Source organism: Sander vitreus, chromosome 21 (assembly GCF_031162955.1).
Source record: "Sander vitreus isolate 19-12246 chromosome 21, sanVit1, whole genome shotgun sequence".
Lineage (NCBI taxonomy): Eukaryota > Metazoa > Chordata > Actinopteri > Perciformes > Percidae > Sander > Sander vitreus.
In genome coordinates, this window is record NC_135875.1 from 26,568,873 (window position 1) to 26,583,182 (window position 14,310).

Genomic DNA, 14,310 nt, shown 5'->3' on the forward strand with positions numbered 1-14,310 from the left:
TGTAACGTAGAGTTTTTCCTGCGTGTCTCTGCGGCGTGTAACGTTAGACAGCCAATCACAAACATTGTTAGATCTTGGTATAAGCATGCTGCATTCTTATTGGCTCGCTGACTCTGATGAGATTTACTCCTTAGGTATTGAAATGGGAATTTTCTTTTTTTTTAAGATTATTTTTTGGGCATTTTAGGCCTTTATTTATAAAGGGACAGCTGAAGACAGGAAAGGGGAGAGAGGGGCAATGACATACAGTAAAGGGCCGCAGGTTGGAGTCAAACCTGCGGCCGCTGCGTCAAGATATATGGGCGTGCGCTCTACCAACTGATCTACCCAGGTGCCCTTGAAATTGGGTATTGAATGACGAGGCATTTTTCAGTGTGTCAGTGTTTACCTTGATAGCGTGGTAGAGAAATGCCCCATGCATAGCTTCTCTGATGGCCTCCATCCCTCTGAAGGAGAAGGACAGGTTGGACAGACCTCCACTAACTCTGGCTCCTGGTAATGTCTCCTACACACACATACAAACACACAATCACACACACAGTGTAACCTCTCATTTCTACTGGGCGCGTCTGAGCTGCGTTCCAGGTGTGCCCCCTGCCCCGCGAGCAATCGCTGCCATTCAAGTCAATGTTTGATAATCCACCAGCTGTGGCACGGCGCGTCCCAGAAGCGTGCGTGAAGCGGCTCTCCACTCCGCTGAAGATACACGCCAGGTCTATTTTCATGCAAGCCGCGGGGCGTTCGGACAGCTGGGCAGGAAGTGAAACAGCAAGACCATCCAGTCAATATACCAAAAGACAACGTCAGAAAGGAGAAGACATGGAGTTTAATTGCAGGAGTGCCTGGAGTGGAAGTTAGATACTAGCTTCATAAACACATGTTGTTCTTTAAAGTACTTTTGGAGACAATAAAATCTGCGAGTTCGGCAACAAGACGCTCCGCTTCTGAGACGCTCCCGGTGTGGTATGGCCGGTGGCGGAGGACGGAACAACAGCGGCGCAGCCGGAACGCAGCACAGACGAGCCCGGTGGAAAATGGGAGTAATACACTGACAAGAACATCATACAACCCCACTGAAAACTATCCCTTTAAGACACGTCCCCCCCCTGAATTAAGGTATTATTGAATTCAGTCAGGTAGAGGTTGCTCCCTCCCAGACTGTGTAGAGCTCCAAACAACCTCCATAAGCAAAATGTTAGTTACAGGTATCTCCAATGAGATTACAGAGGGATTATTGGGGAGAAAGAGAAGCCCAACTGTAGGAAAACAAAGCGCTTTAGCCATTTGCAAGGAGATTGAGGTTAGAGCTGAGTGATCAAATATCACGATGTGAGAAAATCAAATATCACGATATTTTTTAACAAATACATCAATGTCGATATTGCGGCGATATTGTAGGGTTGACTATTGGTGCTTTCACAAAATATTTACACAATGAGCGTGTTGATAAATAATCACCAATAATGTGGACACAATCACTAAGTGAGTAAAGGCAAATCATTTCAGCTAGTAAGTCAGCAGGGTTTTTCCCAATAGAAGAATTGTTGGCACCCCCCCCAAAAGAGGTTTTAGCCAGCCCCAAAAGTGAAAATCACCAACACTAAGGTGATAAGAATTAAGAATAGAAACAGGGGTCCAAATCCTCTCTAAATGCGTTGAAGAGCAATTTACCAAACACCCGTTGAACGAGCAGAACATAAACTTCAATATTAGAGCTAATCTCAGTTTCATCACCAGCCGGGAGGACATGAGAGGGGGGGTCTCCAGGCTGCAGCCATACCCGACTCATTTGAGAAGGATGGAATGGTAGCATGCAAACCCCCAATTTGGATAATGTTCAGCTTCGGCAGCTTTACCTATACCGGTATGCTAAAATATACAATGACTGAAGAAGCCTAGTGACGAGTCCATAGCAACCAGTTTATGTGTTATGCGTACCATAACAGAGGAGTGTGATGCGTAAGATGAGAAAGCAGAGGTTAAGTCATGTATGTCATGGTTGTAAATAAACAGTGGCTATCTGTACATCTTTGCCAAGGGCAAACCAGTACAGAAGGCATCAATAAATTGTTGGGGAAGGTCATGCCCGTTTTCCCAATCATTTTGGAGGGTCATAGAAAAATGTATTGCTGCCGAAGGGAGGGTCAAGTCTATTTTGACTAAAGATCCCAAAACCTATTTGGTAGCCCCTTAAATAAATAACAAACAGTCCCTAACACAGAGTCTTTGCCTGTACTGTACGCGGACCGATCATGCTTACTGTCGTGCGTAGTCCCCCCCCACCACACGACGCATGTCGCTCGGCCGTGGCTTGGTAGCTTTGCATTTCCCACCCTCTTGGTTCTCCTTCTCCATAAACAACATGAAATCAAGGAGAGGGTTAACTTCTCCTGCTCCAGATTTCCAAACGTGGTCAGAAAGAACAGAGGAGACAGTTTCTATCACTATGTCTATATAGAGTCACTCCTCTCTCCGAACCTAATCACCGTCACTCTCTCACTCGCTCTACCACACTCCCCACACACACATAAAAGCCGGCCCTGCTATTCTCTTAAAGAGATCGACGCACACACCAAAGCACAAGTATAAACTTCAGGCCGCTTACGTAGGCTATGGAGAAAGCTTTGCGTGGAGCCTCCGCAGAACCATAAATCAAGCTTAACAGTGGCGTAAGGATTGGTTGACTTTGCGTTCATTCTTCCTCGGACTGACAGGTGCATTACCTTGATGAGTTTGGTGGCTCTGATGAAGTAGATGGCGTAGTCGTTGTGTTCCTCCATGCCTGTACCGATGGTGAGGATGTTGGGGTCAAAGATGATGTCGTTGGGGTCAAATCCCACTTTGTCGACGAGCAGCTTGTAGGCCCGAGTGCAGATCTCCACTTTACGGTCTGTATCTGTCGCCTTGAGAGGACAGCAGACTTGTTGTCAGCACATAGGATTGTGTGTTTTTGTGTGAAGGTGTGTGTGTGTGTGTGTGTGTTTGCCGCCTCACCTGTCCCTCCTCATCAAAGGCCATGACCACCACAGCAGCTCCGTAGCGCTTCACAGTGGCAGCCCTGTGCAGGAACTCTTCCTCCCCTTCCTTCAGGCTGATACTGTTGACTATACACTTCCCCTGACAGCATTTCAACCCAGCCTCAATCACTGAGAAGTTCGAGGAGTCGATACACAGTGGAACCTGGGGAGGAGAGATGTTTCAGGAGAAAACATGAGGGAAAATAAAAGGATCTCACATCCCTGAAGGCGATGGTTAATGCTGTAAAAGCCCCAAGAAATGACAAAGTTGGGAACTGAAACAAGTTTATATTCACTGGCTAGCCCCACACACAAGCCCCTAATGCAGGGGTGTCAAACTCAACTTCACTAAGGGCCACACTGGAAATGAGAATCACATCAAGGGCCAGACATGTAGAGGTTATTATTTCATCGGAAAAGTCAAATATCTTTGGCTGTATTATTGCATGTCTCATATAGTCTTCTCACTTACAGTTTGGTCGACACAAAGCCCTAAAAAAGTCAGCAAAAAGTTTCTTAGCCATCATAGAGTTTAGCAAATCAAATAAAACAATGATTACATTTTTAAAAGCAGGCTACCACACAGCCAAGTCACAGCAACCTGTTTCACAACCTCAAAATGAAAAGTGTCAGCTTCTGGGGGAATGTCTGCGTCTCAAAGGCAGCAAATCTGCCAAATCCTGCTTTAAGTGTCGCATAATTGCAGTGTGAAAAATAGTTTCCCTAGGCAAGCTAAAATGTATTCAAGACGGATACAAATTTGTGAAGGCCAGGATTTGGACCGCGGGCCTTGAGTTTGACACATGTGCCCTACTGCAAAGGAATGCAATCATCATTTGGGTGCTGATCATAATTGACAAATAAGTCTACAAGTCCACATTCATGCTAACAACTCTGTGAAGCGGTATTTCAAGCACAGCTGTGCTTTGAGCTGAATGCTAACACCAGCATGCTAACATGCTCACAACGACAATGCCAATATGCTGTTTAAAGGCATACTATGTAACTTTTCCCTCTTCGGTCCCCCTACAGGTTGTCTCATTGCAACTACAGCCGCGCAAGCTGTAGTTCCAATGAGACAACCTGTAGGGGGACCGAAGAGGGAAAAGTTACATAGTATGCCTTTAACAGGTATGTTTACCATGCTCTCCATGTGCATGTGCATGCGCACTAACCCCCCAACCCCCACCCCCAAATCCTTCTTGTTGGTTATTGGCTGGTACTCTGTTTGTTATGTTTGGTGGTGCAGGTTGGCTCAGTTTGTTTTTGTTGCCGTTTGTGGAGCCTGGCCTGTCTACAGAGACCACGTTTTTTTTTACAGTGTGTTCAAGGGACAGGCAGCTAGCAGATAATGAGGAGATGTTTTTTACAGTGTGTTCAGGGGACAGGCAGCTAGCAGATAATGAGGAGATGTTTTATACAGTGTGTTCAGGGGACAGGCAGCTAGCAGATAATGAGGAGATGTTTTTTACAGTGTGTTCAGGGGACAGGCAGCTAGCAGATAATGAGGAGATGTTTTTTACAGTGTGTTCAGGGGACAGGCAGCTAGCAGATAATGAGGAGATGTTTTTACAGTGTGTTCAGGGGACAGGCAGCTAGCAGATAGTGAGGAGATGTTTTTTTACAGTGTGTTCAGGGTACAGGCAGCTAGCAGATAGTGAGGAGATGTTTTTTTACAGTGTGTTCAGGGTACAGGCAGCTAGCAGATAGTGAGGAGAGGTTTTTTAGGTTTTAGGTTATTTGAGGTAATTATTAAGCACCGCTCCTAGGCTGTGACACAGGTCATATCTGAATTGTCATGACCCGTGTTGGCGGGCTTGGTTTGAATTGACAAAAGAAGGCTTGAACACTGGTCAGATGGTCCTAACCGGGTCATTGGTGTGAAAAAGGTATTAGTTAGCACTTAACACATGTACAGCTGGGTAGGGCTGCACAATATATAATTTCTTTACCGTCATTGCAGTATCCACTGGCGCAATAAACAAAAAGGCTGCAACATATCGCGAAAGACACTCAGAGATATTTTGTGTTAGTTGAACGAAAATATCAGTAGAAAATGGCCCTTTAAAATGTCACTTATTCTTTTTTTAGTTGTGCCTTTTATATTCAATTCAATGTTCAATTTGTTCAGTAAGAGAATGTTGGAATTGATTCCCTTTCATTTGTTTTAAATTCAACAAGCAATTCATATTTTAGCAGAATACTGAAAGTAGCAGAACAGAATACACTGTTTATTTATCGCAAGTAATATCGTTATCGCAATATTCAACAACGTTACCGCATATCGCATATTTTCCTCATATTGTGCAGCCCTACAGCTGAGGCTGAAACATATCGTTGGTTTGCAGGTATTTGGTCAGAAACCAAATTATTGGACAAATTGAAATTTTAACGTGATGATGGCACTAGAGGAAAAGACAAAGTTATTACAATTCATCCTGAATGGGATATGACTGTGTTGCGAACTTTATGACAATCCATCCAATAGTTGCGGAAATATTTCAGTCTGCAATGTGAGAGATTGGGCATTCATTTCTGTAATATATTTATTTGCAATATACCCAATATAGTAACATGGGAAAACATTCTTATTAAGAAATTGTGTTCATTTCCTCTGCCTTTAAATCTCCTACCCGTGCGATGTCTGGCTCCGAAGAAATTAAGTTACAAAATCGGGTCATAGCTGTTGGCCCCTCAAGCATCCCCTCATCCATGTTTATATCCAGGACCTGGGCTCCCATCTCCACCTGGGCCTTAGCAATGCTTAGAGCCTCCTGACAGACAAGCACAGAGTAAATGAACAGTTAATCAAGTTAGAATTTCTAGAATCTGTGCTCATGATTCGGCTGACATTTCTGAAAATGACAAATTAAATAATATCAGAAATAATAACAGTTTTACTCCACATCTGTCTCACCTCATAGTTTCCTGCCATGATCAGCTTGGCAAACTTGCGTGACCCAGCCACGTTGCAGCGCTCGCCAATGTTAACAAAGTTGGTGTAAGGGCCGATCCTGAACGGCTCTAAACCTGGAAATTAGAAAGACATTTATATCACATTTACCATCCTGTTTTTAAATTGAGACCAGGGAGGCCAGGTATCAAACCGCCGACCTTCTGATTGGTAGATGACCACTCTACCTCCTGAGCCACAGCCAGCAGTACTGGAAATGCTCAAATGAAAGCCAGTATTCAAATTAAAGTCGGGGGTGTGATGTGCACGCACAAATAAAAGGATGTTAATGAACACCAGAAGAAAAGAAAAACATTGAGGAGCGTGGAATTTCCTGAACTATGATTACTATGACTGTAATCACTAATTATTTCCAGTATTCTTTTAGTCACTGATAAGCTAGCATCAATGAATCTCAACACTTCCTGCATATGTTCCAGTTTAAAAACCTAGCAGGAAAGAGAAGGCTTTTAATATGAAAGAGAACAAGAAGTGTTAAGTCTTAACAATGAAGGAAAGAGAAGTGAAGCAGAGTGGTGTGTGTGACATGACAGCTGTTGAAAGTTCATTCCTGACCTAGGAAACTAGTAAGTGTACCTTGAGTTGAGTTTTTGTCCAACTACATTATACTATATTAAATTAATCACGGAACAGGTAAACATGGAGGTTGGGTTAAGTGTGAGGTTTGCATCAATCCTTCTAATAAAAAGGGCCTGGGGGCTGTTTCACAAAAGCAGAATATATAAATCCAGGATAACCGATAAAGCGAGACTTGACCTAGTCTAATCTGTGCAGCCTGGCTTGTTGCGTTTCACTACAGCCAGGCTGAGGAGGAGGACTAGGTGGAGCCAGGTGAGATGAGCGTTCACGGCTTTCCTTAACAGACCGCAAGGTCAATAACAGATTTACTGATGCTAAAATGGAGAATACACATTGTTCATACTTTATACAGAGTGAGCAGCAGCTTCTTGTGGAAGTATGATAACGTGAAACACATTATTTATAAAAAAAGAAACACGGCCGCTGTGATGAAACGGCGAGAGAAGGCGAGGCAGACGATCGCGGACCGACTGAATGCGTATGCAGCCTAAAAATAGATATTAACTGACCACTGCTCTGAAGTGAAACCGTCATAATCATACCATTCAAGGATTAGGCTACTAATCATTTGCACAAATTAACAGTTGTACTCTTTCCCTTAAAAGTAAGCAGAAGATAATGTTCCTCAGGAAATTTACCATGAAGATCAATTTTCTAAATAAATTATAAATATATATATATATATATATATATATAAAATAGAAATATCTTTCTCCTCTCATGGGCTAAAAAGTCATATAAACTTCCACTGCTCGCTTTTAATGCAAAGTGTACAACTTTGCAAATGACAGTGACTCATTGAATGGTTTCAGTTAAGAGCAGTAGTTCGTAAATGTATATTTTTAGACTATCATTAAGTCAGTTCGCTATTATCTGCCACGCTTTTTCTCATGTGTTTTTTTTTTATTTTTTTTTATAGAGGACGAGTTTCCTTCTTTACATATTATATGCTTTGCTTCCTCGTATATATATATGGACATAGAAAATAAAGACGCTGAAGAAATTGGACTCTAAAATCTAGAAACTATGAAGATAATTAAGTGATAAATATAATGCACATTGTAAACATGAAGGTAACAGAGTAAATTCATCAGTCATTTCACAGCAGACTTCACAGATGATAACGGGAGGTTTAGATACCTGACAGCAGCATGTAGTCTTGATAAATATCAGCAGCAGGAACTCTGGGCTGACAGTGTTTGACTGCTTCAGATATGGCCCTGTATGAGTAGGAGATGAGGGGGACAATATTTTAAAATTTTCAAAATTGCCTGAAATTTAAGACAGACATTTTCTTGTCAGAAAAAAAGGCCAGTGACCTGATGTGTCCTGGAGTGGTGCCGCAACAGCCTCCCACAATATTCACTAGTCCATCCATAGCAAACTCCTGCAGACGAAGATACAACTAAATATTAGCTGCAGCAATGAGGCAGCCAGGATCAGCTTGACTTACTTGGCACACATTTTTCTATTTTTTCACTTTGAATTCAACTTTTATTTATAAATAATTGGAATAGAGTAGAACCTTTAAATTGAAGGCTGTTACTTCTGGGGTTTCATCATACCCTCCAAATGTGTTGGGAAGACCTAACAGAAAGAAGATAAGAAACAGAGCTCATGTAATCATTACATCATCCTGGGTGGCCTGACACATGATGCAACATAAATAAGGCCACAGGTCAGCGTGTGCGCCAGCTGCTTAAAAGAACAGCAGAATCATTTACAGTGTGTTAACATCAAGCACTAATCCAAAACTAATTTTTAAGTTTGAATCTGTATTATATAAACTAATTTATAAGTTTGAATCTGTATTATATAGAAATATGAAGTAAACAATGCCACTGATTTGGAGAGGATTGTGTATGTACCGTATGGACTATATCAAGGTCAGGGCACATTTGTATGAAGTCTACTGTAGAGTGTGCCAATGGAATTATTATAGACGTCCACAGTGTAACTAATTACTTGATCAAAAGATTATATAATTCAATACCCTTCTTTTGTCTTTCAATTCAATTGTATTTGTCATGGAATTGTAAAAAGTGATTCCTTAAAAAGCTTTAACATTTTACTTTTTGTTTTTCTTCGTGAGCACTTGAATTAAAGCTTTAGAGCGTAACTTTTTTATATTAATAAACGTCCGTTACATTCAAGCCATCGCCAAATGAGTTGCTACAAAGCTAATTAAGACTATCAGCTCCACACAACTCTCTCTGGATGTCTCAGTGTGACTATGTTCAGAAGATTGTGTCGTCCGGCGACTTTCGCACACAGAAACTTGAGTGAAGATAATGACTGCTTCTGAAGAGTCCATCATGTTTTTTTAATCCTCCGTGTCCTCCTTGGCTACTAGCAACTGTGTGGAGGAGGGGTAAGCGGGTGCACAATCACGGAAGGCTTGAATCATGTGGACTCGCTGACATGTAATTTGAATTTGAATGGCCTTTTCAACATGACAATAACTAAAGTCTGAAAAGTTAAGGTATGGGGGCTGGCACTATCAAGACTCCATACATTCTGTTGACCTGCTGGAATTAGTCATTCTAATAAACTCTTTAAGAAGGGGAGCCCAAAGCTTTACAACTGTATATTTGGGTACAACATTTGGATTTAAGCCTTAACTCTGGATTGTAAATTTTGACCACAAATTCCAGGCCTGCACTGTGTTGAAGATATGTAGTTGTTTGGACTGAGTGAGGGTTACCTGCATTGGGATAACAGATAATGAAAGCTGTGGTGCTTTTTCCTATGGCCTCAATGAACGGCCTCATCTCTGTCGCCCCCAAGGCACAGTTCAGACCAATGCTGCAACATAGAGAGGGACAAAACCAGTGAGAAACTGGAGTTCAGACTTGAGTTCAGGCTAACAGTGCGTTCCAGTTGCATCGGAACTCGGACCCCGGAGCGGAGTTGAATGGGTTCCATTTACAAGTCGGATTTTTCATTGTGGGGTTAGCTCTAGCCTAGTCTCGCTTTGCCAGATGTGGCTAGTCCACACAGCATTCCGGGATGGGAGAAAAACGTGCTCTGGTTTATTGGCATTTCTTTAAACCAATCACAATCATCTTGGGCGGCGCTAAGCTCCGGACGGAGCGCCGTTGCCTCTACAAAATAGCCTCAGGAAGGAACTTGTTTTGGTGGAACGTGTGTACGTTCAAAAGTAGTTTTAGTCGTGCAACAGAAATCTCAGATTGGACAGATAGTCTAGCTAGCTGTCTGGATTTACCCTGCAGAGATCTGAGGAGATTCTTACCTCAGAGTTAAAAAGGAACGCACTAGAATACACTTCAGACAGGGAGTAGTGTAAAGGAGTTAGGATATTGTCAGAACTCAACAGATCAGTTTGACACCGTTCTGTATATTGTAAGCGTAGTTATGTGTGATGTACAGTAACTCACCACAGAGGGTTCATGTGGGATACACTCAGTACAAAGGCTTCTCCTGTCTGACCAGACAGAGTACGTCCACTCCGGTCAACTATGGTCCCTGAGATCTATACGTTGAATGGGACAAGATGGCAAGAGGAGCATTTAAAGAAGCCAACTAATCCCCACAGAATACATCCATCATTCGTTTTTCTTTAACTGAAATTGGCCAGAAACTCAATTTATAGATATTTTATGAGCCACATGTTGATAAATTGAAATGGAGGAAAATATAGTTTGAATATAATATAATAGCATTTTATATTAACTGCATATGCAAAGAGATTAGAAATAAAATACCACAGACGTACAAATATAGGTTTCCTTTCGTAGCTCTTTTCAAACAACAGGTCGATGGCAAACAAGGCAGCCTGTAGAGGGAAACATACGTAGGTAGGTAGAGATATCAATCCCCTTACACACAACATCAGGTTACACAACAGACACTTTAAGTTCGATTTATAATGCCTACAGAAAATTCTCTTGTCCTAATTGGCTGGCAGGTGTCCATTAAAAATGTATGGCACAGGCTACTTCAAACAGAGTTCCCATCAAAGGTGTAAATCAGTCCACAAGGAATACTTATAATTACATATATTATACACATGTACTGTATATATGAATATATGAGTATCAATGAATAAAGACATTTAGTAAATGCCTAAAACATGTCTTGTCTAACATAGAGCATAAGTACACAACAGATTTTTTTTTTTCAGTGCCACAAGGTACTGAACCCCCGAATGTTTGTAATATCCTGCAGTTATTATAATAAAAAACAAACAATGTTCTCAGACAATTCTGCCGGGCAAAGCCAAAACGCACCAAGTACATATTTAGTCAAAACTTAGTTTGAGCCAGAATCTGACCTGATGGCATTTATTTTGCTATATGCATTTTATAAGCCATAGAAATGTATTACTACAAAGAAAAAAGGGCTACAACCAAACCCAGCTAACAACCACACCAAGGGAGAGCCACATCCAGAGGAAGCTAGCTGGGGAGATAACCACGGCTAACCTTGACTAAAGCCAAATTCACTTACTTTTCCTGCCAAGCTGTTTCCTGTAATTTAAATATGAGTTTTGATTAACTAATATTTGGGTAATTTAGTCTGTTATCCCTAAACCAGCAGGTAAATCCAATAATGTAGAATAAAAACCTGCTAAAAGTAGGAATGGACCGATTATCGGCCCTGGCTGATTATCGGGCCGTTTTTTTTTGGCAGTTTGCAGATTATCTGTATCAGCGTTTTATTTGCCTGATATCTGATAAAGTTAATGTATTAAAAAGTGTTGTACTTCAACTACTGGCTTGGCCTCAGCTCTGTGTCTGTCCCTCTGCTTCAGTTTCACTCACCACTGAGTCTGACTTAATGCCCCCCCCACAACAATATCTGACTCTCTCTTACTGGGTATTATGTTGAAAGTTTCTCATTTATTAAATAATTGCTTAAAGCATTTAAACAAAGTTGTGTGTTGAGTTTGTAACATTCCAATCTTAATTTTCATTGTCACTGTAAATGCATATTGGTTCCAAATATCGGTTATTGGTTTTATTATCTACTAATAATCGGTATCAGCCTTGAAAAACCAGTATGGGTCGATCCCTACTACGAAGTACCAGTTACTGCCATCTCAGCTTTTGTCTTGAGCGTGGTTACATTACATTTAAATTACATATTTAATGGATTAAACGATGGAGTTTTTCCAAAGATCTATGCCAATGATTTTGTGGTCTTAAGTCTAAAAATACATACATTAAGACCTAAAATGATTATCCATCTGTTACAGAATATACCCAGTCAACCTGGAAACGTCCTATCAACTGCAGCTTTCCTCTAGTAACTGCTAGAGTGACTGTGCAGGACAGAATTCATTGTGCAAAATAAGTTAAATTATTTAGCTGACATGTTTAAACCAATGAGATGAGAGATACCTTAGCGTTGGCAGTATCAAAGATGGTTTCAACCAGAAGGAGGTCTGCTCCTCCGTCTAGTAAACCTCTGACCTGCTCTGTGTAGGATTCTACGAGCTCATCAAATGCTGGGGAAAGCACAGACACACAAACACATTTCACTCAACCTAATTATAAACTGTGCATTACATTGCTCATTCGCATGTTGGTGTCATTCGATGTTTTCACAGCAGACATTTTGACTTGTCGTAGTAGTTAAAGCACAGGTGTTACAAATAACATTAACAATGGCTCAGTTCAATTCAAGTGTCCCACTAAGCCAGTGGTTCTCATACCTTTTTCAATAATGTGCCCCCTTTGAATTGTTTTTTTAAGCCAAGTAACCTTCTGACCAGCGTGAATCATTTTTACTAAACAACTGCCTTGTAACTGAAAAACATTTAAAGGCTAATGTAAAAAAACGACAAAACCTTGGGAAAAGACGGTAGAAAGAAGGAAGGAGGTAAGGCAAGAACAGGTCGAAAAAAGAACAAAAACTTTTTTTTAAAAGCGACAAAAACTTCAAAAAGCAACAAAAACTGTGAAAAAAACAGTAGAAAGAAGGAAGGAAGGTAACAAAGGTGACAAATCATTTTAAAAAAGCGACAAACTTAGAAAAAAAGTGATAATATTTTTGAAGAAAGCAGGGGAAAAAAAAATTGGAAAAAAGCAAGAAACTTGGAAAGAAAAAAAAGACAGAGGAAGGAGGGAAGGAAGAATGGGTCCAAAGAAGGCGACAAAAACATCTCATTTTTGGTAGAAAAAAGCAACAATGGTCTGGTACAACAGCCTTGTAAATGAAAAACATTTTGCAAAAAAAAAACGCATGTACAGCCTGCAGTCTTTCAAAGTAGGGGGGGGACTAGGGGGACACGGACCCCCATTTGAGAAACACTGCACTAAGCCATGGCAGTGTAATGGCTCTGACACACCAACCGATAATCGGCCGTCAGACAGTCTGGCGAGGTCGGTGACTCGAGTCTGTTCGGTGTGTTCCATGCCGTCGTCCGTTGGAGGAGCTGTCGGCCTTCATTCTGGCCGACCCGACATGCTCAGTCAGAGACAGGGCAGTCGGGACTCACCCGGAAATGGCGAGCGGATGAGCCTCTCAAAATCTGACAAATCTTTTAAACTGAAACACGTTTCGGTGAACTATTTTAGTACAATATGAGATTGTATTCTGAACAAGCCGCCATGACAGTCTGGCTGTGAATTTCTGGAGAAAAAAGACCCACGTGACGCGTTCATCCAATCAGCTGCCGGTTTTCATTTTCTGGGAAACAATACAGAAAAGCGCCGCCTGCTGCTATGGAGACGTATTACGTTTCGCGCACGAGCAGAGCGTACGCTCAAGTCGGCGTCGCCTCAGTGTGTTTTGAGGCATTTTTTTGGAGACCCGACTGATCAGTCCGACTGGCTTTTCTGCCGACGGTCGGCCGTCTGGTTGGTGTGTAACAGCTCTAACAGTGAGCCAGCATGAACAATACAAACTGAACTGCTGTGGTCACTTGGTGGGTCAAAGTGAAATGTTACACCTTATGATAAAGTCCTTTCATTTTGTGTCATTTGTGTTTCTCTCCCTTTCCTTTAATCACTTCATTCACTTCGTTCCCAGGCCCTCGTCCAACTCTTAGCCTCTGATTCATTCAGTTACTGTACAGTGTCCAAACATGCACAGAGACAAAAAAAAAGTAAGTACTTACTGATGTTCCTGAAGTCAGGTCTCTCCACAGACGGGGACACAGACAGGGTCTTATTGGTCGGACCCACTGCCCCGGCCACATAACGTTTACAGCCTGATATCACACACAGATTAGAGTTGATGTTACACAAGTAGGGAAATCCCCGAGAGTCTGGGATTGTACAGTTATCTACCGATGCTTTGCTGCTGTAATGCTAAAAATTCAGCTGACCAGTTTGTTTGGTGACATCGTCGGCTGCCCTCCTCGCCAGCTCCGCAGATGCCTTGTTGAGGCGATAAGCCTGCACAACAAATGAAAACACAGAACACAAGTCTCGTTTTAAAGCAAGAAGAAAGCTGGGACAAAAATATAGTTAAGGCCGATACCACAACTGCCAATACTGTCAGATAATAAGGGTGAAAATATGATGCTATTGAATCTTCAACAAATAATTACATTTTGTGTTACGTGCCAATATTAGTCCAGTGACTATATCAGCTTTGCAAATTGACACTCTGTTGTGAAAATGGAGCCACAACAATTGTAAAATACTGTGAAATGGACCAATACATGTATTTTATGTTCACAGGTAAAGGTGTGAGGCCAATGTCTGTACAGTGCATGGAGGATGTTGTAGTTTATGGTGGAGATGAGAGCAAGGTCACAGAACTGGGCGA

General features: G+C 41.7%; 1 protein-coding gene across 2 annotated transcripts in view; it reads right to left on the bottom strand.

The window, feature by feature from the left end:
- mtr (5-methyltetrahydrofolate-homocysteine methyltransferase) overlaps window positions 1-14,310 on the bottom strand; it is a 58,881-nt gene that overhangs the window by 41,235 nt on the left and 3,336 nt on the right. For both annotated transcript variants that reach the window (XM_078278807.1, XM_078278806.1), the window contains exons 4-17: window positions 13,865-13,934; window positions 13,655-13,747; window positions 11,934-12,040; window positions 10,307-10,366; window positions 9,969-10,063; window positions 9,275-9,375; window positions 8,096-8,157; window positions 7,890-7,957; window positions 7,711-7,790; window positions 5,935-6,047; window positions 5,651-5,791; window positions 2,995-3,180; window positions 2,724-2,903; window positions 389-505 (exon numbers count right to left, since the gene is read on the bottom strand). In XM_078278807.1, the coding sequence (XP_078134933.1) occupies window positions 389-505; window positions 2,724-2,903; window positions 2,995-3,180; window positions 5,651-5,791; window positions 5,935-6,047; window positions 7,711-7,790; window positions 7,890-7,957; window positions 8,096-8,157; window positions 9,275-9,375; window positions 9,969-10,063; window positions 10,307-10,366; window positions 11,934-12,040; window positions 13,655-13,747; window positions 13,865-13,934 (1,473 nt within the window). The remainder of the gene's footprint in view (window positions 1-388; window positions 506-2,723; window positions 2,904-2,994; window positions 3,181-5,650; window positions 5,792-5,934; window positions 6,048-7,710; window positions 7,791-7,889; window positions 7,958-8,095; window positions 8,158-9,274; window positions 9,376-9,968; window positions 10,064-10,306; window positions 10,367-11,933; window positions 12,041-13,654; window positions 13,748-13,864; window positions 13,935-14,310) is intronic.